The sequence below is a fragment of the Camelus dromedarius genome, chromosome 18, assembly GCF_036321535.1.
Source record: "Camelus dromedarius isolate mCamDro1 chromosome 18, mCamDro1.pat, whole genome shotgun sequence".
Taxonomy (NCBI): domain Eukaryota; kingdom Metazoa; phylum Chordata; class Mammalia; order Artiodactyla; family Camelidae; genus Camelus; species Camelus dromedarius.
The window spans coordinates 149939-171347 of record NC_087453.1 but is presented as its reverse complement, the minus strand read 5'-3'; the positions used below and the strand labels follow the sequence as shown (position 1 = coordinate 171347).

The 21409-nt window shown below is 63.1% G+C and overlaps 2 protein-coding genes across 16 annotated transcripts; one reads left to right on the top strand and one right to left on the bottom strand.

Moving 5' to 3' along the window:
* The first annotated feature begins 4178 nt into the window (after positions 1-4178).
* TCEA2 (transcription elongation factor A2) lies at positions 4179-12042 on the top strand. 7 transcript variants are annotated; one of them, XM_031433359.2, is made up of 10 exons: positions 4179-4390; positions 7281-7343; positions 7667-7787; positions 8802-8895; positions 10050-10180; positions 10401-10457; positions 10804-10958; positions 11035-11181; positions 11557-11628; positions 11823-12042. In XM_031433359.2, the coding sequence occupies exons 1-10, from the start codon at positions 4319-4321 to the stop codon at positions 11829-11831; spliced, it is 921 nt and encodes a 306-aa protein (XP_031289219.1). In that variant the 5' UTR covers positions 4179-4318; the 3' UTR covers positions 11832-12042. The 7 variants fall into 7 exon arrangements, with proteins under 7 accessions (XP_031289219.1, XP_031289220.1, XP_064352926.1 ...); XM_031433360.2 differs by having other exon boundaries at positions 4181-4390; positions 7682-7787; XM_064496856.1 differs by lacking the exon at positions 4179-4390 and adding an exon at positions 5685-5841.
* Positions 12043-12818: 776 nt separating this feature from the next.
* On the bottom strand, positions 12819-18901 carry RGS19 (regulator of G protein signaling 19). Of its 9 annotated transcripts, XM_031433366.2 has the most exons (8): positions 18209-18747; positions 16410-16578; positions 16136-16213; positions 15617-15711; positions 15300-15421; positions 14069-14143; positions 13736-13970; positions 12819-13659 (listed from the first exon to the last, which is right to left on the bottom strand). In XM_031433366.2, exons 4-8 carry the CDS (start codon positions 15644-15646, stop codon positions 13468-13470), a joined length of 654 nt encoding a protein of 217 aa, XP_031289226.1. In that variant the 5' UTR covers positions 15647-15711; positions 16136-16213; positions 16410-16578; positions 18209-18747; the 3' UTR covers positions 12819-13467. The 9 variants fall into 9 exon arrangements, with proteins under 9 accessions (XP_031289226.1, XP_031289231.1, XP_064352932.1 ...); XM_031433371.2 differs by lacking the exons at positions 16410-16578; positions 18209-18747 and adding an exon at positions 18788-18868; XM_064496862.1 differs by lacking the exon at positions 16136-16213 and having other exon boundaries at positions 18209-18748.
* Positions 18902-21409: the final 2508 nt, after the last annotated feature.

Here is a 21409-nt window from a genome sequence, read left to right as displayed (position 1 = left end):
CTCCAAACCCAGCCTGGCACCTGGCACCTCCTCATCGGGTCCACTCGCACCCACTCCTCTGCCTGGGCCCATCTCAGCAGGAGGTGGAGGACCTGGGGGTCCCAGGGAGAGGGCCCTGCCTGGCTCTAGGAGGGTCTGTGTGTCAGGTGTTTAGCCCAGAGCAGCGAGCGGGCCCTCTCTGGGGATGGGTATGGGGCTCGTCTTTGGGGCTCCCCTACTGGGTGGTGGCCAGTATGTGTTGGTTCTTTCCAGCTCCACCACCCCAGTGCCATGTTCCTTCTTTCACCTATTGGGTGTCTGGGGGCCAGAGACACGGCAGAGGAAGGAACACAGGCCCTGTTCTCCAGGCTGAGCAGTTCGTGGGAGACAAGACACCTCACAGGCAGTCCGTCTGTGTCTGTGTGTGTGATCTGTCCTGTGCCCAGTGTGTGCACACGTGGGTAGCTTCACGCATCCCCATGTGACTCGGGTTGTATGCCTGTGCACACCTGAGACACAGCAAAGAGGAGGTGGCGTCAAGTCGGGTCTGTGGGTATGGCCAGGTTCACACAAATGCCCTAGAGGAGAACCCCATGGTTTCATGTCATCCTCCAGGGTGGCATAGGGGGGTCTGTGTGCCCAGGCAGCTTGCTGGGGGGAGTTCCTTGGAAGAAGAAGTTCCCAGGGTTGGGTGGGGTCCACGAGGGGCCTTGAGTGGGCCATGAGCGTCCTGAGCAAGGTTCCGGGGTCGTGAACTCATGAGGGGCCCTGGGACCAGGAACTTCTAAGGTGGGAAGTGGGTCAGTCAGTGCTTCTCCAGCTTGAGCCCTGGTGAGGGTGGGACCTGCTTACAGCCCCCACAAGTGAGGACCACTCTCCAGGACTGACCACAGTCCCACTCTGGCTGATTCACGGTTGTGGCCAGAACCAACCGGCCCTCCTGGGAGGAGTGGTGGATGCCTAGCCGGCAGCCGGTCTGTGGCTCACTCCCACCACCTAGAGGCTTCTGCGCAATGTGGGTACTGCAGGTTGCAAGGCAAGGTCACCCCGCGGGACTCCCACTTCCCACTCCCCCTGCAAGGGGTCACCTCCCCCCGCCACGGTGGTGGCTTCTATGCAGGACTGCCCTGTATCAGGGTTCAGGGAAGGGCTACGGCTCCCAGGTCCCCAGCTCAGAAGCACCCTGCCTCCTCTGCCACCCACCCCCACCCAGCCGTCCTGTCCATTTGCTCTGCCCTGTCACCCGTCCTCCCCAAGCTGGGACCTCCTCCCACAGGGCCCATTACTCTCGAGGGCCATGGCGTCCCTTTGTCTGCAGCCTCGGGGCTCCAGCCGAGGTCCACTGAGACATGCGAGGCTCCCGGTGAGCTGTCTCTGTGGCCCTTGCCAGGGACCTCTGAAGTCAAGGCTTCTCCTGAAGGAGGGGGGCCCAAGGTGGGTGGCCTGGATTTCCACTCTGGCTGGGCAGTGGCAGGGCCTGGTGCTCAGCTGACAGCACCTCCTCGCCTCTGTGTCCTCGCTTTGGTGCCCCATCACGGGGCAGTGCTCAAAGCGAGACTCAGTGTTACCAGAAGACCAGTTACACGGACACACAGTTATCATATTAGTTCCTAAAACATGTGATGTAGAAACTGAGGTGCCTCTTACCACTGCAGTCCCAGCAGCACTGAGTGACAGCAGGACGTGGGGGTGTCAGCGGGATGACCACGGCACAAAGTGGCTCGAGTGTGTGCTGGGCTCAGTCCCAGCACTGTTACTGCTTCCTTTGTAACTGAAGGGACAGTATCCCCCACCTCCCGAGATCAAAGCAAAGGAGACGGAGAGACCTTCCCACTGGGTTTCTTTTCTGATGGGAAGGTTGGTCCCTGACTCCCTCTCACCCGCCCCAGTCCCCCGCAGTCAGTCCCTGTCCTGCGACTGGCTCTGTCCCTCTCAGCAGCCTGGATACGGGCACAGGGGCTGGGGTACAGACTCCTGACCACCACTCACCTACCTACCAGCTCTACATTCTCTGCACTCTCAGAACACAGCTCCCAGCCCCCTTAGCCCCCGCCCTCCTCTGGGTGCCCGATGCTCAGTGCTCAACCAGGGCACTGGAGGCTGGAGGCCTGTGCCTCTGCTTCGTGTGGTCAGAGGACAAAAGCCCCAGGGCCCCACCCCTGGGGATACAGAAGGCAGGGGGTCTTCCTTGTTAACCAGCTCCCGGGGTCATGTTTGAGAGTCTTTGTGGTTTAAAACACCCAACCCAGCCACACACAGAAGCCTCCCTTCCTCAAAGCCCTGGCACTGGATGGGGGCAGCCCCTCGCAGGGTGGTCTGCCCAGCACGGGAGGGGCGAGTTCTCAGGCTGGTTTTCCCAGGTGCCTGCACATCCAGACCTTTCCTGAGCACTTTGTCCTCATCTGTCCTGTGGAAATCAGGTTGGGATTGGCCTCAGGGCTGGCTCCTGAACAGTGACCTGCTCCCGGGGGCTAAGCTGACCGACCAGACCCTGCCCTAACTGGTGCCTCCACCGGGGCCGGTCATGTGGCTCAAACCCTTCCACAAGCCCCGGTGATGCTTCTGAGAGGCCTGTCCTCATCCTCTCCTTTCTGACTCCAATCTTAGGGACTGGAAGCTGTTTGAGGTTTCTCGGACATGTATTTGCCTGCTCCGGAGGGCCAAGGCCAAGTGTTCTGCTCCATGTGGGTATCCCTCTGCTCCAGCCTTGGTCAGAAGCCATGGCTGAACTCAGCATTTCACAGCGCCCTGTTATGGTGCTAGAGGGTCTCCCGAGGGGAAATTACCGCCAATCAGTCCTTCAATCAACTTAACCCTGTGTGTCAGGGGGGGCCTAACTGGGCAGCCTCCATGTATACCTGCCTGTGTGGGGGCTCCTTCCTCTGGCCAGTGGTCCATTGAGAGCAGGGTTGAAGGGTGTGTGCCTCCCAGCTTCCGTGTGTCCCTGGTGTGGTCAGAACCTCAGAGGCTGCAAACACTCAGACCAGGGGATTTTGGCTATGGAGACTTGTTTGGTTGGGCTGGGCTAGAGCTATGGCCCCAGTTTACAGTGACGGGCAGGATCAGAGCTAGTGTGGAAACTGGTGCTGTGTTCACCCATCACAGGTCTTTGCTGCCTATGAGAAATTCCATGATTTTTCTTATGATTACTAAGGAATCTCATAACTGCCCATGTTTCTCTTCACTTCGGCTGCTGGGAAGCTGTCATGTCTAAATGCCACTGGGAGTCCAAGGCATGGTCATCTGGACATCTCATCTGCCACCTGGTCTCAGTTACTTGGCCTGAATTTCAGTGACTGTGGGGCCCACAACACTAGGCATCAGTCCCCTGGCCTCTACCCTCCACCAAAGTTGTGCCCCTTCTGGCAGACCACCTAGCTTGTGCATCATTGAGGAGGTGGCAGACGTCTGGTGGTTGTGCTGGCCGTGCCCCTCTACCCAGCCTTCCCGAGGCAGGGCCATCCCTCCAGTTGAGTGCAGTCTTGTCCTTCCCAGGGCCTCCACCAGCAACGGGGATGACAACCCAACTGCTCGTGCTCTGTCCCCTACCCGCTCTCAGTGCACGACGTAAATCAGCTCTCATCATCCTGACAGCTGCCCTGTGAGGCAAGCACTACCACCATCCCCGTTTCACAGACGGAGAGGCCGAGGCACAGAGAGCCCGGGATTCGCACCTGGTAGCTGACTTCGGAGACAGGGGCCCTGCGCACGCCTCTTCAGGCCCCCTGGCGCCTTCCTAGCCTCAGCCTGGGCGTCTCCCAGACCCAGCACCCCGCGACTGCCCCCTCCACCTCCCTGTGCACGAGGCCCCGCGGCCAGTATCCAGGCCCGGAGAGAGTAAACGGACTCCAGCGTGCCTCTGACGCCCCGCGCAGTCGTACCCGGGCCTTCCCAGCTAGGAGCGCCGGGCCCCGCACCACCGTCCCCAGGCCCCTCTGGACCCCGCGCTGCCTCAGCGCCCTCCGCCGGCTAAGCTGCCCGCGCGGGGGCTTGTGGGACTGCGAGGCCTCCGGCCTCGGGGGCCTCCGGCCTCGGGGGCCTCCGGCGGCCGTCCGTTTCAGGACTACACTTCCCAGGAAGCTGTGCGCGCTCGCCTGGCCCCTGGGGGTTGTGGTCCGCAAAGGGGAGAGCGCGCGCAGGGTGGTCAGGCGCGGGAACTACGTGTCCCAGGATGCAGCGCGGCGTCGCGGGGGTCGGGGGTTTGAACGGAGGGTCTCCCGCCCGCGGCAGGGCTGCGTCTGCTGCGGCGGGTGAGGGAGGCGGCGGCGGCCGGGACTGGGGTCCGGGCCGGGAGGCTGAGGCTGGCGCGGCGGGCGCTGGGGGCGCTGCCCCCGAGGCGATGATGGGCAAGGAGGAGGAGATTGCGCGGATCGCCCGGAGGCTGGACAAGATGGTGACCAAGAAGAGCGCGGTGAGGGGCGCGGGCCGCCAGGACCCCGGGACCCCCGCCCGGCCGAGCCCCCGCCGAGCCTCCCGAGCCCCCGTCAGGGCCGGGGCGACCACCTGAGGGGCAGGACGAGACCCCACCCCGGCAGAGACTCCCCGGATGCGGGGAGACCCCCGCCCTGGGCTAGCCCTGCCCTTCACCTCGCACCCACGGCAGAGGCCGCGATCCGGCCTGGACTTTGTCCCGGGAGCCACCCGCTCTGGACTCAGACCCCAACTGCCAGGCTCAGACTCTGCAGGCCTGGGATCCGCCCGCCTCCCTGTCCTCTCACTCCGGACCCCCTCCGGAGGCCGGGCTGGCGGAGACCCTCCTCGACCCTGCCCCTCCAGACCCTGCGGAAGCCCTGTCCTGTTCAGCCTTTTCTCTCTGGCTGCCCCGCCCCCCTTGCCTTCCTTCTCCCGGGCCTGGGCATCTTCGCAGGCCCCCTCCGCCCAACTCCCCACCAAGCCCCACCTCCGACTCAAGAGCCCTCTATCCCACCCTGGGTTTCCCACGCCGTTTCTCGGCCTGCAAGAGTTTGGAGTGTGAGATTGGACACCCTTTTCCCCCTGGAGCTACAGCGCCTGCCCCTACCTCTGGCTGGCCTGGGGCTGCGGCCCCCATCATCCTATTTTCGCAAGCCGGCCAGAGGTCTTTCCTGGTGGGAAAGCCCTTTTTCTTCCTTGTCTGTGCAGCTCCCCTTAGAACCAGGTTTCCCTAATAAATTTTTTCCTTAGCCAGGACTCAGCTAGCAGCAAGTGGGGAGTGGTTAGACACCTTGGGGTAAGAGCCCTAGGAGGACCCTGAGCCTGGCTTGGGGAGGCCTGGGTGTGAGACCCCCTTGCTAATTGTGCTCACTGACCTGGCCGGTCGTTCCTCGGCCAGTGAGCCTTTGGAGGAGGCTGTGCCGCGGCCTTTGAGAGGGGCCAGGCTGCCGGGGCTCCAATGCCAGTCCCCCTCAACCTTGGGACCTAGGCACCCTGTGTACCCTTACAGAAAGCATCTTTGGTGGCTAGTACCTGCCTCCAGAGGGTGGAGAGGGGTCCTGCTGGCTTTGAGAGGCTCAGTAAACATGAGTAAACATGACCTGCCCTTTCCCCAGACTGAGCTTCTGGGCTGGGGTGGAATCACCCCAGGGCAGTGTGCCTGCACTGGTGGTTTGGGGGTGGTGTTTTAGGCTGAGCATGGTTGAATCTGGGTCTCCGTTGACCTGGGTTCTAAACAGGGTTTTTCACTGGGGCTGGTAAGGGGGCTGGCTACAACGTTTTCGTTCATCCATCAAGCAGCAACAACCCCCGTCCCCACGATGTTCATCCTCCTCGGAGGCTGTGGGCAGCACAGAGCAAGGGTGTGGGAACATCTATAGCTGTTTCTAGAGATGACCACAGAAAGAAGCTGCTTCCCCTCAGGAAAGAGACAGAACAGACATCCCCCAGGTGGGGGCAGAGATGCATCATGGAACCCACAGAGGGCTGGGTGGGGTCAGGCAGGACTGGGGTGGGGTGGGGGGAGGGAGGAATCCAGGTAGATGCCCAGGGGAGAATGGGGCAGGGGGGCAGGTGTGGACTGGGAGGGAACTTGGGGGCTCAGGAGAGTTCCTGTGGTTCAGGCAGCCTCTCCCCAAAGCTGAGATGGACAGCCCAGGAAGGTCAGTGGGGGTGAGAGCCAGCAGAGACTCCTGGTGGGTCTCAGCGCTTCTGAGGCCCCTTGGGAGAATGGGGTCCACCACTGGGAATTGTGTTTATGTCTCTCTGGTCCGGAGGCCCCAGAACGCGGGTGTTCTGCACCCTGAGGCTCCTTGGGGAAGATGATTGCCAAGGGGCACTGTGCCCTTGGCTCTGGTGACCACACGTCCCCTTTGAGGAGGTTACCACAGGACTGGACTCTGCACAGCCCAGGGGCAGGGGCTTGCAGGGGGGGATGAGGAAGAGGCTGCAGCTGGAGCAGAGACGCCACCTTGATTTGGGAGGGGGCAGGTTTGGCCCCTCCCCAGGCCCAGGCTGCAAGACGTCTGAGGCTCTCACCACCTTGGGTGGCCGCGTCAGATCCTCTCTGCCTCCTTCATGTCCCTAGAGACACGCACATGTGAAGACACATCTGTGGGTTAAGAAGTGAGGCTTCTGCGGAGGAAAGCAAACGGGGAGGGTGGGGTGGAGCCTGGGCTGCTGGCAGCCTTCAGTGGGAGAGGCCTCACTGAGAAGATGTCATTTGAACATGGAGGGAGGGTGGGCTCAGGCGTGTCGCTGGCAGTGGGAGCAGCAGGTGCAGAAGCCCTGGGGCAGCCAGCTTGGCCCCTGGGGAGCTGAGCCTGTAGTGGAGAGGTGTGGCCACCTGTGCGGAGCCTCCCTGAGCAGGCCCTGAGGAAGCAGGTGTGGGGCGTGGGTGCGTGGCAGGGGAGGGTGCCTGGGGCTCTGTTGCAGTAGTCTAGGTGAGGTGGTGGCTGGCCCCAGGTAACTGGGCTGGAGAGACCAAGGAGGGGTGTGTGCGAGGCAAGCAGAGGTGCCTTGAGGGTTTGGCCTCAGCAGGGACACTGACCGTTCCTGGGTTGGCTTGTGGGGAGGCTGCCTGGGCCATGTGGGCAGGGGCTGCGGGCTTGGGCAGTAGCAAGTGCTCCTGAGGCTGCACCTTAGCCTGGTGTGGTGCTTCTGCCGAGAAGGGCTGCAGCCCTTTGCCCTGACGAAGGTCACGGCCTCTGGGCTTGGACTGAGTGGGAAGCCGCCTCCCTTCTCGTGCTTGTCCTCCCTGGGCATCTGCCCCAAGAGGGGTCTCCGAATCATCACTGCCTGTGTCCCCCCTAACCCTTGTGTGCAGGAGGAGGTGGGGCTGCCCACCAAGATCTCAGGCTTTTTATGAAGGTTCTCCCCTCTCCTTCCAGGAGGGCGCCATGGACCTTCTGCGGGAGCTGAAGGCCACGCCTGTCACGCTGCACCTGCTGCAGGTAGGCCGGTGCCCCCCCAACCCCCGCTCCCAGCTCCCAGGCGCGTGGCTGGGCTTTCTGGCCCCTGCCCTGGGCCTTGGTGGGCACGAGCGCCTGTCCTTGAGGAGACTGTCCCTGCCTTTCTCTGTTACTCCTCTGTTGCTCAGTGAGGCAGGGAGGGGCGTTCAGGGGTAACCCACTGTGTCCCTCACTGAAGCTCCTGGGTTCCAAATGGGACAGTCACCCTTGGGAAGGGCTTCCACCTCCCCTCGCTGATCCCAGCCCTGCCCTGTGGGAGTCCCCGAGGGTCTGTGGGGACGTTCTGACCCTCACCCCAAGCCCAGCTGCTTGCCTTGCAGTCCACCCGGGTCGGCATGTCCGTCAATGCCCTGCGGAAGCAGAGCTCCGATGAGGAGGTTGTCACGCTGGCCAAGTCTCTCATCAAATCCTGGAAGAAGCTTCTGGGTGCGGGTCAGGCAGCCTTGGGCTGAGTGCTGAGGCAAGGGGCACCCAGGATGCACTGGCCCCTCGCTGGTCAGCACTGGGTAGGGTGCTGGTGGTGCTGTCCCTGAGCCAGGGACACCTGGGAGTGGGGAGTGACAGAGCTGGTCCAGGAAGCACTGACTCAGAGAGTGGTGGGAGGGGCTGGGAGGGGTGGAGTTGAGGGTGGGGTGCTGCACCGAGCCCTAGAGGGACCCAGTAGGGCTGGAGGAGGTCACATGGGGGCGGAGGAGTGTCTGGGCAGCTGGAGGTTGGGGACCTAGCGGGGGAGGGTGGTAGGAGAGGAGAAGGGAAGGGGAGGGGGAGCAGGGGGTGGGATTGAGAGGGGACAGTGGGGTGCCTGGGGGTTGCAGAAATGCCTTGAGGTTCCTGTCCCTTGCAAGCTCCTCCTGGACTCTGTCCAAACCCTTGGGAAACAGCTGCATGTCCTGTGAGGCCATTGAGCTGTGTGTTGGATGAGCACGTGTGTTCTAGTGGCAAGTGGGACGCTTCTCGTCCTGTGGGAAGGGCCCCAGTGCAGGCAGGGGCTGACTCCAAGGCTTGCTGTGGTGCCTGAGGCCCAGCTGGGGTGGGCCTGGGCCTGGCCTGCCTGCAGGGAGCGGCCTTTGTCCAGGTTCAAACGCTTCATTGTGGAGACCATCGCTCTGGGGTGAATTTCATTCTCAGGCGTCACTTGGTGAATGACAACCCCCTCTGCCAGGACAGGTGGTGGGGTGGACTCCGGAGAGGCCCCACAGGTGGCCTGCTTGAGTGAGGGTGTGAGTGGGAAGTGGGGGGGGGGGCCTTCCCAGGCCCTTCCTTGGCTGGGGGAGGGCCCTGGTTCTGAGCAGGAAGCTGTGGTTGGATGCGGGGTCTGTGGGCTGGGGCTGGCGGTCTGGCTGAGCCTCAGTGGGGATCTGCTCCCCTCCCTGGCCCGGCCCTGCCCTTTGGGGTCTGCCTTCTCCTGGCCAGCCCTCCCCTCTGTCCTGGTTCCTGCAGATGCTTCAGATGCCAAAGCCAGGGAGCGGAGGAGGGGTGGGCCTCTGCCCACGTCGACGTCCTCCAAAGAGGCCTCTGAGGCTAAGGATCCCAGGTAGCCCACTTGGAAGGCAGGCGCGCACCTCCCATGGCCCTACCTTCTCGGCAGAGTAGGGTGCTTGAGTTCCAGGTGCCCTGGGGGGCTGAGGCCATGAGAACGCGTCAGCCTTTTCAGCTTCTTGGAGGGGATTCTCCCCAGGAAGCCATGCCCAGCCCGGTCAACCTCTTGCCGGACACTTTCTCTCCAAGGCTTCTCTGGATGCTGGGTCTTTTCAGCCCCAAGCATCTTAGGGGGAGGCCGTGTCCACCTGGCTACAAGGCGCTGACACACACCCCGAGCGGGCCTGTGGGAACCCACTGCTCATGTTCCCCAGCTCCAGGCCCCCATCCTGGGTCTGGTTCTCGTTGGCCAGCTCTGGCTGCCCCGCTTTGGCCTGCTGTCTCGCTGCTGGTCCCTCCCTCCCTGTGAGTGCCCCAGGCTGTGGTTTGGTGCAGGTTTTGGGGCCACTGAGGTCTCACTGCTCTGGCTGCCCCCGGGAGGCGGTCATAGGAATAGGCTGTATCCGAGAGGCTGATTTGCCCTTGACCTCTGGGCAGCAGCGGCCAGGGGCCAGGGAAGTTGAGCTTTGGATTCATGGTCTGGCTGTGCCAAGACAGGGGCTCATCCGCCCAGTGGCACGCCTTGTTTGTTCTCCAGTAAGCCACCTGCTTCCACTGACTTCGTGGAGGTCACAGGGTCACGAAATGCAGGAGTGTGAGAGAAGGGATGGGTGGACACAGCCTGGTGGTCAGGCAGCCTGTGGGGGTGGCCAGACGTGCGAGGGCATCCATGCCAGTTGGCACAGCCTACAGAGTGGCACCTAGGCTTGGGTGACCCCCAGCCCCATCTGCCTCTCCCTGACCTGGCAGTCTGTGTTGGGCAATGTGGTCCCGGGTTCCAGGCCTCCCTGAGGGCAGGGACCCTCACAGGTGGTGCTGCCCCCATTGTGCCCCATCTGGGAGTGTGCCCCTCAGCCAGCCTCATTGCCTCTAGCTGGCTGGGCAGACCCCATGGACATGCGGGCCCGGACTGTGGATGGCCAGGGTTGTGGGGCGCTGTCAGGGTGCAGCAAATAGGATTTGGGGACACTGTGCCTGTCATGTTGGCTTTTCTGGGGACTGGCATATCGTGGGGGTTCATGTGGCCCATGTGGGCCTGTCTCTCTCCAGCCGCAAGAGGCCGGAGCCACCTAGGATGCCGTCGACCCCGAGGATCACCACGTTTCCCCCAGTGCCAGTCACCTGCGATGCTGTGCGCAACAAATGTCGTGAGATGCTGATGGCCGCCCTGCAGACGGGCCGTGAGTGCCCAGGCCCGGGCCCCACAGCACACCTTGGGGTCCCGATTGCTGCAGAGGCCTGAGTCCAGGAAGTCCTTGGGGACGGCCCTCTCCGCAGCTGATCTCTGCTGACGTCGGGTGGGGGAAGGGGGTCTTTGGGATGAGAGTGCCTGGGGTCCTGAGTTCTGGCTGCTGGTAGCTGGGCAGCTGAGGGGCAGCTCGTCAGGGCTCCTTCTTGCAGATGACCATGTGGCCGTTGGTGCAGACTGTGAGCACTTGTCAGCCCAGATCGAGGAATATATCCTTTGTACCAGGGCTCAGGGCTGGGGTTTCTGGAGGTCACGGGGCCAGCCAGGCCCAGCTTCCCAGTGGCCACTGCCCTGGTGCCTTTGCCAGGTGCTGGGCGGTTGGGCGAGTTCACTCCTCTTGGCCAGGAGGGCCCTCCCAGACCCGCTGGGGCACTGTTTGTGCCTGCACTGGGGCTCAGGTGTCTGGGCCTCAAGCCTGCAGCTGAGGCTTAGCTATGGGCGCGCTTGCCCCTAGGCCCACCTCCGACATGGCTGCCACAAGAGGCCCTCGCTGGCCTGGCGGGGTGGGTGGCGGGCAGGGCATCGGCCTTTGGTCTGGTCCTTAAATGCTTGCACGCATCTTTCGGGACGTGGGGAACACGGACATGAAGTACAAGAACCGCGTGCGGAGCCGCCTCTCCAACCTCAAGGATGCCAAGAACCCCGGCTTGCGGCGCAACGTGCTGTGCGGTGCCATCACGCCCCAACAGATTGCTGTGATGACTTCGGAGGTGAGCCTGCCGAGGGGCGTGGGGGGCTGCCCCGAGGGGCTGCGTGCTGAGCACGCGACACGGACCCTCGCCCCAGGAGATGGCCAGTGATGAGCTGAAGGAGATCCGCAAGGCCATGACCAAGGAGGCCATCCGCGAGCACCAGATGGCCCGCACGGGCGGCACGCAGACCGACCTGTTTACCTGCGGGAAGTGCAGGAAGAAGAACTGCACCTACACGCAGGTGAGCCCGCACTGCCCCCAGCCCATGCCTGCCCAGCATGTGAGTGGCGCTAGGCCACCGTTAGCCTTTTGGTTTCTGAGTGGGCTGGGGAGCAGTGGTTCCCCTGGGGACCTCCCCCCTGGCCGAGGACCCCAGGTCCCCAGTAAGCAGGGTCTCTGGTGGTGGGTCCCCTTGCTTGCTCTGAGGCACTCAAGTTGGGGGGCCTAGCCCAGGTAACCCAGGGGGCCCAGGTGCTGTGAGGCCAGCCCTGCCTGAGACCACGGGTGCGGCCTCCCCGGGTTGTGACTCCAGGGAAGACCCACTACTTGGGGCCTCCAGCTCCTAGTGACTGAGGCCCTGGGGCTGGGGCCCTGCCCACCACCGCCCTCCCGACAGGTGCAGACCCGCAGCTCCGATGAGCCCATGACCACCTTCGTTGTCTGCAACGAGTGTGGAAATCGCTGGAAGGTAGGTGGTGAGCCCAGAGCCCGCCCCCTTGCTCTCTAGAGGTGGGTGTCTCCAGCCTGTGTGGGGTCTGTGGTGTGAACAGGGGGACAGCCATGCCACCAGCCTCCTGGGAGCTTTGGAGATGGTGGATGGAGACCCTTCTGCCCTGGGGGAGCCCCGTGGCTGGACCCTTCCACCCCACCTGTTTCTTGCAGTTCTGCTGAGCCCCTGTGCACCTGTGCCTGCAGCCTTGGGCCGAGGCCAGCACTGGCCACCACCTCCCCCATTCCCTGCCAACAGATGCAGCTTCTCTGGAGACCTGCCCTGTGCCCACCTGGCCTTCCTCAGAAGGCAGCACATCCTGCCCCACCCCACCACTCGCCTGCAGTGCACCTTGTCTCTTTCCCCCAGATTATTAAATGTTTCTTTTTGCCACCGTTTTGTCCCTAGCCCTTGGGTCCTGGTGGGCCACGCACAGGCTTGGGCTTTGAGCTGGGCCCCCTATCCCCCACATCTGGTCTAACACCCCACCTCCACCTGGGCTGCAGGGGCAGCCCTCCTCCCTGGGGTCAGGGGTCACTTGGCCTGGTAAGGCAGGGCCTGGGAGGCCCCATGTGAGGCTCATGTGGGAAGGGCCCTGGGCACACACAGGACCCATGGTCTCATGACCTCCCCCTACACTGAAGCTCAGGGTCCAGGGATTGTGGGTGGGAGGCCAAGTCTGGGCCCCTTCAGGATCCCCTCCCTGGCTCGTTGAGGCAGTGTGGATGGGGGTGGACTCCCGACCAGAGTCTCTGGGCCCTGGTTGCAGCTTTGTGAAGTGCTTCACCGACCTCAAATTAAGGGTCAGGGCGGCAAGCGTGTGCCTTGTGTGGCCTGTACAAGGCACGGTACAAGTGACAGTGCCTGGCACCCAGGGACGTCACCCCCATCAGTGTCCTGCCCTAGCTGGCCAGCCTCTGATACCCTGCCCACCCATCGCCTGCCCAGTGCTGCTTGTATCATCAGCCTTGGTGCCTTGGTGTTGAGAGGCTGTGGTGCCCTCGCGTGGGAAGGGGTGAGCACAGCTGCCCTCTGGGCTCGTTGCTGACAGGTGGGCCTGGGGCAGAGCACACGGGACCAGGCCCCTTCCCTGAGCAGGGCTGCTCCCCTGCCGGGGGTCTGGGACAGCTCGTCCTCTAACCCCCCCACAGCGTGGACAGAGGAGAGACTTTGGTTTAAAAGCATCTTCAATAATAAGATCCTATTTTAGGGGGGAGAGGGGTGGAGTTAAATATGAAAACAGTTTTCTTTTTTTTTTCATAAAACACACAGTGAGGACCATGTTTCCTGGTTTAAACTCTAAAAACACATAAAAGAGATACTGGGTCCTGCTCCCTTGAGCCTGGTTCTGAGGTTCTGGTTCTGGGATCCTGGGGTGCAGATGGCACCAGCTGGAGGTCTCATGTCAGAGAACTGGACAGTTCAGAGGTTCTCTTCCCCACCAGGGCATTTCTTGGGGCCCCCAACTGCCTGGGGAGGAGGACCCAGTGAGGTTTGTGGGTCCAGGGTGTTCCCAGGGAGGGTGCCTCCTCTTACCACGTGGGACCCCAGCAGGAGCACTCTGCCGGCCAGTGGGGGCTGGTGCGGGAGGGGGCGCTAGGGCCCAGAGGCCCTCACATCTGCCTCTCAGGAGGACTTTGGGGCACTAGGACCCCTAGGCAGGGAAGGGGGCTTCTGCCCTGCCCTGCACCTGGAGCTCCTACCTGGGACTGCCCCAGGGGTGCTGGGCCCTGCAGGTGTGCCCGACACCTGCTGACATTCGTGAGAAGTCTCTGCCCACGGGAGAGGGCCCTAGTCTGGGCTGCGAGAGTGGGCAGCCTAGGCCTCGCTGGAGGACGGGGAGCCCCCCCGGAGCAGCAGGGCACGGTAGGCAGGGGAGCTGAGGAAGCGGGGGTAGGAGTCTCGGTGCATGAGTGTGTAAATCTGCAGTTGTGCGTCGTCGAACGTGTGTGCCGACGGCTCCTGCATCTTCTTGTTGATGCCCTCCCGCACCCGGGAGTCCAGGCTCACCTGTGGGTGGGACAGGGCACCGCGGTCAGAGGGTCTGGGAGGCCGAGGCCCCCGCCCCCGGCCCCGCGCAGCACACCTCCTTGGGGGACAGGATGGACACGTAGTCCTCATAGATGAGCCGCGCCTTCTCATCCACCACGTGCTGGTTGGCCTCAGCCTTGAGCTCCTCGCAGGCCAACCAGAAGAGCATGTTCTCCTCGCTGTACTCCGTGCGCAGGAACTCCCGGAACACGCTGCGGCCAGCCGGGCTGTGCATCAGCTTGTCGAAGGACCGGGCCCAACTCTGCACCTCCTCGGGGCTTGGTGCGGTGCTGCGGGCAGCCGCCACCTGGCCAAGTCAGGCCTGGTCCCCTCAGCCCGGTTTGGCCCCCTCCCCGCCCTGGCAGACGTGCACCCCCGGGCCACTCACCAAGCTTCGCAGCTGGGGAGGGGCTGTAGCCTGCTGTCCCGCGAGGCCCGCCATGCTCGCCGCCGCTCTTCGTTCCTGGTGGCAGAGAGAAGGGTGGCACTGCCGTCCTCTGCACGTGTGTGAACGCAGGATGTTCAGCACACAGTAACACCAGCACGTGTAAACCCACTGCAGGTGGGCAGCCCTCGGGTCTGCTGCTTTCCCAGCCCATCTGGTCCCCGGGCCCAAGGCCCGGCCAGCAGCACGACTGCCTGCTCGCCTTTGGGACTTCACGGGGCCCTGATGTGCCCCTCCCTCCCTGGCCTGGCCACGGCACCCCCCTGCTTTCTCCCAGAGACCCCAGCTGCTGCGGTGGAAGCCCCCAGCCTGTGTCTGACCCCTGACTCTTCCTAGGGGCCCTTCTCACTCCCTTGGCTTCTAGTACCCCATCATTGTGGGCTCCCAAATCCATACCTCCAGCCGGACCTCTCTCCAGGGCCACTAGGATGGCTAACAGACAACTCAAACCCAAAGGTCCAGACAGAACTCTGTCCCTACCCTACTGCCTGCCAGACCTCATACTGCCCACAGCTAAACTCTCAATGAGTCCTGACTCTTCACAGCCTCCCGGCTGTACCCCAGGCCACCCCTCTCCTGTTTTAGGCCTGGGCTCAGGCCTCGGTTGCTCGCTGGTCAGCTGACCCCCTCTTTGGGGCCCCTCAGCGCTGTCTGCTCAACAGCAAAGGCTGGAAGCCTGAAAAGAGCCAGGCCTCCACAATGAACCAAAAACCCACAGGTTCCCGACATGCCTAGAAACCAGTTACCCCCTAGACACCCCATGCCCACCACCTGTACTGTCCCAGGGCCACATCTCTGCTAGAAGCGACCCCACCTGACACAGTTTGTAGGACGTCCTTCTGTCTACGCCTGCTGTAGGTTCCCAGAGTCAGCCTGGGCTGGCTTATGCTGCGTGCGCACACGCGCACACGCGCGCACACATGTGCTGGCCAGGTGCCTGCACGTGGACACATCCTTGAACACACCAGGCATGAAAGTCACACACACACAGGGGCCTGGGCACGGGCTGCTGGTCACCAGGATGCTGGATGAATGCTGTGGGTGGCAGGGTGTCCTACCTGCAGGTGACACCTCAAAAGCCACTTGAGGGGCTGGGAAGTGGGATCCTGGGTCCCAGGTCTGCTCAGCCCACCCCTCCCCACCAGGCACCGCATGCATCCCCAGGCCCACGTACCAGGAGCAGCTGCAGCAGCAGCACCAGCACAAGCAGCAAGGGTTGCGTCTTGGGGGAGCCGGGGGGGCCGCATCATGACTGGACATTGAGGGGGGCTGGTCCGCCTCCTCTGGTCCTATGTGCTGGGGGAAGATGGGGCTGCCTCAGCCTCCAGGCCAGAATCTGTCGGAACCACACGCCTCTCCCCACCAGACTGCCCGCTGGTGGCGACGCTCGTTCCCAGGGGCATGGCCTTCTGGCCTCCCAGGTGTTTGAGGATCTCCCAACTCCCTGTCATGCCCCCTCCAAGTTCCTCCAAGGGGGCAGAGGGGGCGCACCTGCTTCTCAGCCTCATGCGGGGTGGGCATGGATGGGAGGAGGTCTTTGGGGCTCCGTGGTGCCTGCTCCAGGACCCTCACCACAGCCTGGGGGTCTGAGAAGAGAGCGTGGGTTCTCACTGAGAACTGGACACCGGCCCCTGCCAGCCCCCCACCTCCAGACCACTCTGCCCAGGCTCCAACCCCCCACCCCAGCCTACACCAGGGCTGTGAGGGGGTGCAGGGTCAGGAAGGAGGGGGCCCCAGACAAGATCTCTGTAGGAGGTTCTGGGACACCCCCATCTGCTCAGTCCCTGGGAAGCCGGAAGCCTGGGTTCCTCTTTCTTGGTTTCCGGCTCCTGGCCCCTCCCAAGGGGGCTGGGGGCCTGCAAGAGTCTGGGGCTGTCAGGTTGGTGCACGGGTGATGGTCAGACCTTTAGACACCCCCTAACCCAGCTTCCTCCATCCCAGGTTTTCTGTGGGTAGGGCTGCCCCTGACCAGGAGGCCAGATTGGCCTGCTGGCCCCAGAGAATTCCCACCTGCTCATGGGGACTCAGCAGGGCAGCGGCCTAGGCCTGCAGCATGGAGGATTTGACTAGGATGTGGGGCGGGATGTCCTGAGGGGGTGGGAAGTGGAACAGGGCATGGGTGAGGAGGACCAGGAGCTGCCAGGGACTGCTGGCTTCTTAGTCCCAGACTCCTCCCTTGGTACCCCTACCCTTGGCTGGCATCCTACCGCGCCCAGGGTCTCCCGGCCTCCCTCCCCCCTCCCCCCACCAGGCTGCGGAAACCACTGCGGGCCCGAGGCCTCACCGCAGGGCGGGCGCGCCAGGCGGGGAAGCAGGCGGCAGCGGGGGCGGGGGTGCGTCCTGCTCCCAGGTCTGAGCCGCTGGGTCCCTTCTGCTTGCCGTCTGAGCGCACCTTCCCAGTGGTGCAGGGGTATGGGGGACGCCGAAGTCCCAGCCGGCTGAGCAGCTCCGGCCTGTAACCCGCAGAACCAAGTGCGCGCGGGCGATGCACCGGCGATGCGCGGGGCGGCCAATCAGTGTCCGGGAGGCAGTTTTGAATACCTCCCCACCTTCGCCTCTGCCGGCGCCCTCCTCCGCCCAGGTGAGGGCCCACAGGGCCTGGGGCGCCCCCCTGCATGTCTGCAGCACGGGCCTTCCTGAAAACCCGCTGCCGGTCTGGCAGCCAAGAGATTCACGACTTGGTTTCACTTTATTTTCTCATTTAATTATCATTCTCCCTGCTGACCCGCTATCCCTCTGCTTTTGGCCTTTGAATGTCTGTTCGGTCCATATTGGCCTCTCGTGGTCTCTGATGGCAGGAGAGGAGGGTGGATGCCCTAGGCAGTCACCAGGCTAGGCAGCGCCTGCGTTCCAGCTCCTGGCCAGGTGTGGTGCTCAGAGGTGACCGCCCGAGTTATGCACACTGAGGGCACCACTGCCTCCAGAGGCCCCTGCCCTGACCCGAATCTAGGGGCAAGGTGTAGGGTCCCATGGGGCCTTGGCCCCTCACCACCTGCTTGGCTTCCCCTGAGATCATGGTGGCGGGACCCTCAAACTGGGTCCCACCAGCTTCCAACAAACAGGTGGGGGAAGCAGTAGCCCCACAGCATGCCTTCCCTCAGGGGTCAAGTTTCTAGGGAAAGGAAGGGGTGTGGCAACCTCTGAGGTCTGGCAGCTGTACCCCAGACGGGCTGTGACTTCCCCAGGCAGAGCGGCTCTTCCTCCTCTGCACCCCCACCCACTGTGAGTCGGGGCAGGGCCCCAATCCCCTCCCTCACCCTCTAGCACCCTGAAGACTATACCTCCTCAAGGCTGCCTTCTCCAACTCAGCTCTGAATTGGAGGAGGGACCTGTCTGAGTGCGCAGTGCTGAGGTGCTAGGGGCCAAGTCTGGGGCGGGGAGGCAGTCCCTTCTGTCCTGGTTACAGGCCCTGGATCTGGTCGCCCATCCCTGGACCCAGCTCCTTGCACCCTCCTCAGGCTGGTTGGGGCCACCTGTGCCCCCGGGGGCACCTGCTCTCCTTCCTGGTGAAGGTATAGGGTCTGAATTAAGTTTCCTTTCCTCTCATCCTGGCATTCGACAGGGGACTCCCTCCCCTTCCCCAGCCCTGAAGTCTGGGATGGGAGAAGCTGGATAGGAGGCAAGTCTGGCCTCTGGGGACAGAGGCTCCCTCGGGAGCGGCTGCTGCTCTGCTCCACAGAAGGAAAAAGAACGTCCCCGAGCCCGCCCAGTCCAAAAAAAGAATAAGAATATGTGACAATCCCAGGAAAAAATGCCATAACCTTTGGGAAGGAGGTTGACAGAGGGGCTCCATTCCTTTCTTCTCATCCGACTCAGTACCTTTTCTATTTGCTGCCCCCCTCATTTGGCTAGTGGGAGACTCCCAGCCTGGCTCCTCCAAGGCAGGACAGGTCTTCCCAGCCCTGGTGACCCTCGCCCCAGCCCACCTCTGCAATGGTGGTGGCAACTCACTCCTCTCTCTCTCTCTCTCTCTCTGCTGGTAGGGTCTGGCCTGGAGAAGTCTGCCTCCTTCTTCAGGGTCCCTTCCTCCAGCCTTGACGCTCCCACCCCTACCTCAAGGAACTCCCCACGCGACCCACTCACCAGCGACCCAAAGGCGAGGTGGGGGCGGGAGGGGCCAGGTTCGCTCTGGGCCCCACCCTGGCTCTGCCGAAGGGGCGTGCACTGCAGCAGCAGGACTCGGGTCAGACGGCAGGAGGTCCTCCTGCACGTTCTAGAGCGAGGCTGGCGCCAGGAGCCCCCAGTCGGCTTGGGCTGGGGGCGCAGCGCCTCCCCTGCGACTCGCAGTGCTGAGCGGCTGCCAGATCCAACGGGGTGGGGGCGGGGGCAGACCCGCTGTCCCGCCTAGGGCCCTCCCCACCAGGCTGAGGTGGGGGCGGGAGACGCGGAAACCTGGGTTCTTCCGGCCCCCCCACTTTGAGCAATCACTTCCCCAGGCTTAAAGCTGCAGAAAAAGGGGAACCCTGTTGCAACGCCCCCTCCCCCACGCGCGGGGACTGGCTTCTGTCCCGCCGCGGCCCAGGGTCCACGTGGACCCCGCGGCGGGAGTCCTTAGGGTGCCGATCCCGGCGCCGGTTTCCGAGGCTCCCGCCCCGCGCGGTCCCCGGGCCAGGGGCAGGAGGGACCAGGCCGCCGTCCTCGGCGCCGCGCGCGCGCACTCACCAGCCGCGCTCCTGAGTCGCTCGCGGCGCAGCCGCCGGCCCGCGCGCTCCGAGGTCCGACCGGATCGTCGGGGAGGGGGCGCAGGGTGCAGTGCGCAGGCGCTTCGGCCGCACTTCCCCAAAGCGCGGGGCCGGGACTTCCTCGAGCGGGGAGGCGCCCGGCCCGGCCCGCCCTGCCCGGCGCGCCCCGCCCCGCGCCCGGTCGGCTCCGCGCCCCACACGCCCCCTCCCCATCGCCCTGCGCGGTTCCGCGCGGCGCCTCGGTGCCCACCGCCTCTTAGGGGGGCCTGTGGAGCTGAGGTGCTAATAATGGGGCCTCTGGCCCCCTGGGCGGCCTGAGCTGGTACCGTGGTAGATGGGGGTGTGGCCATGCCCCCAGCTGTGCTCAGTCTGGGGCCATTTCAGCTTTGCCTTTACGGTGGGGCGTCCGCGAGACTCCAGCGTCCCCATAGGCTGCTTGCCTACCCCTCTCGAAGAAGGGAGAGACCTCTGGAAAGGGCTGCCTGGTGGTCATTCGCGGCCCAGCCCTAGCCTTTCTGACCCTGGGTGTCCTCACCTGTAAAATGGGGTTAAAAGCGCGCTCTCACCATGCTGTAGGAGCCTTCCCGATGAGGGGGGTTCCTGTGCTGCGGTGCCAGTGGATGCTGGGGATTTGAGTTCTTATATCTGGGGTCACCAAATGTCCCTGTGCGTGGAGCCTGGCTGAGTCCCTTTCAACCCCTCTACTTGCCCCAAGATGTTCTAAAGTTCAAAGTCACACCCTCCCCTTTGCCACGAATGCCTGTCCCTTCTCTATGGCCAACTCTCCCCAGATTTTACTACGCTGTACAGCTGTGAGTTAAATTCCTTATCCCAGCATGCTTTGGGCCATTGTCTGGGCGGCCCTGACCCTGCTCTGGAAGTGGTCTGCAGAGTGTCTGAGTCCCCCGGGCCTTGGACCATGTGTAGCTGCTGTCCCCAGTGCAGGCACTCAGCCCTGTCGGCCCTCAGTGCCTGGGTCCTGCTCACAAAATGCCTTCCAGTCACACAGGTTGTGTGTGCTCACGTTTTTCAGAGCTCTTGGGGGAATGAAGGGAAGTGAAGGATTTATACAAACTCTTCGTTCATCTTGTAAATATCCAGGTGTCCCCCGTGTGCCAGGCGGTGGGACGTAGCTGTGACAGGACACAGCAGCCCTGGAGCAGATGAAGTGGACTTGTAGACTGGGTGAGAGTTGAGGAGGGCTACGGAGAACCAGAGAGCGAGGAGGGAGAGGTGGGAGGTGTTAAGCACAGAGCTGGAGCCAGCAGGGCAGCAGGACAGGGGCCTAGGGGGTGGAGGCCAGGCTGCAGGAGAGCGAAGGGCAAGTTCAGGGAGTTGGGGGGCCCCTGGAAGCCAGGGTGCCCAGGGGGCCGGGTGACATGATGAGAGACCTGTAGGGCCGCCATGTTGACAGGCTGGCCAGGACAGGACAGATGCGGGAAACCTGCCCAGAAAGGAGGTGGCTGCTTCTTATTTAGCTGAAGATAACAGTCCTGGGGCGTGGGGCGTAGGTCATACAACTTCGTCAAGGTCTCAGAGCCATGCTGATCCCATGGTGTGCGATGTGGCATCTCCATCCACCTCCTGAGAAGTGTGTGTGGCAGCTGGATGTGGGTGGGGGTCAGCACAATTCTCTCCCTCCTTGGGCCACTCTATACTCCCTCCCTCCCCGCCTTCCATACCCTGTCCTTGCTCTGGCCACTCTCCCACATCCTCGGGCCACTTGGGCCTCTCTATTCCCCTTGCCTCGCCCTCCTGAGTCTTTTGCACCTCCTCTGGGGAGTCTCTCCCATATTCCACGGGAGGAACAAGGGGACTGGGCAGGGACTCATTCAAGGCTATGCAGCAGGAGCTGGGGTTTGAACCCAGGGTCCTCTGTCCAGAGCATGAGCTCTGGGCCACAGGGACCTACCTGATTCCTCACAGCCCCCAGTGCACTGGGCGGTGGCCCAATGCATTGCTCTCCCGTAGTAGAAGCCTCCTCCAGCCCCTGCAGATATGTCCCTGGCTACTTTCCCAGGCCTTCTCAGCAGATCTAGGACCCCTCCCTGGGTGGGGACCAAAGGATGCCCTGTGTGCCAGCCCCACACCCGGTGCAGAGATATCTGTGAGGCCACCATCCTGCTGGCTTCCTCAGGGCTATGTGTGCCTGTCTCACCCTCTGTCCTCACGTGTCTGCCTGATGCAGAGTGACACCATCCCCCATGGAGTTCTCACTGTGTGGGGCCGTGGCACCAAGTGAGACCATTGAGACTTCCTTTTTAAAGATAAAGAAATGGTAGCTCAGAGAAGTGATGAAATGAAATGTGCTTTTACTAAACGGATGAAATCATCCTAGCACTCAGTACGTCCCCAAGAGACAGAATGCTGGGGTTCAAGTCACATGAGCTTAACCAGGGAGCCAGGGCTGGCTGTCATCCTGTGCTTGTCACGGTTTATGTGCTGCCGCTCCTGGACAGAGGCACTGCCTCCCTTTCCCTGTCCCTCTGTCCCAGGCCACAGCCACCTTCTCTCCCCCTGTTCCTTGTCTCCTCTCCCTGCCTGAACCTCCGACCACCATCGAGAGCCTCCCCTCCCTCCTGGAACTGCCCCAGACTCCAGC

What these genes read in the sequence shown, in the direction of transcription:
- TCEA2 (XM_031433359.2), top strand. Translation starts at nt 4,319, where the DNA reads ATGATGGGCAAGGAGGAGGAGATTGCGCGGATCGCCCGGAGGCTGGAC. An exon ending in TGGTGACCAAGAAGAGCGCG is followed by an intron (nt 4,391 to 7,280) that starts GTGAGGGGCGCG and finishes CTCTCCTTCCAG; the next exon opens with GAGGGCGCCATGGACCTTCT. An exon ending in ATCCTGGAAGAAGCTTCTGG is followed by an intron (nt 7,788 to 8,801) that starts GTGCGGGTCAGG and finishes TGGTTCCTGCAG; the next exon opens with ATGCTTCAGATGCCAAAGCC.
- RGS19 (XM_031433365.2), bottom strand. Translation starts at nt 15,646, where the DNA reads ATGCCCACCCCGCATGAGGCTGAGAAGCAG. An exon ending in TGCTGCTGCAGCTGCTCCTG is followed by an intron (nt 14,144 to 15,299) that starts GTACGTGGGCCT and finishes CTCTGCCACCAG; the next exon opens with GAACGAAGAGCGGCGGCGAG. An exon ending in CTCCCCAGCTGCGAAGCTTG is followed by an intron (nt 13,971 to 14,068) that starts GTGAGTGGCCCG and finishes GGCTGCCCGCAG; the next exon opens with CACCGCACCAAGCCCCGAGG.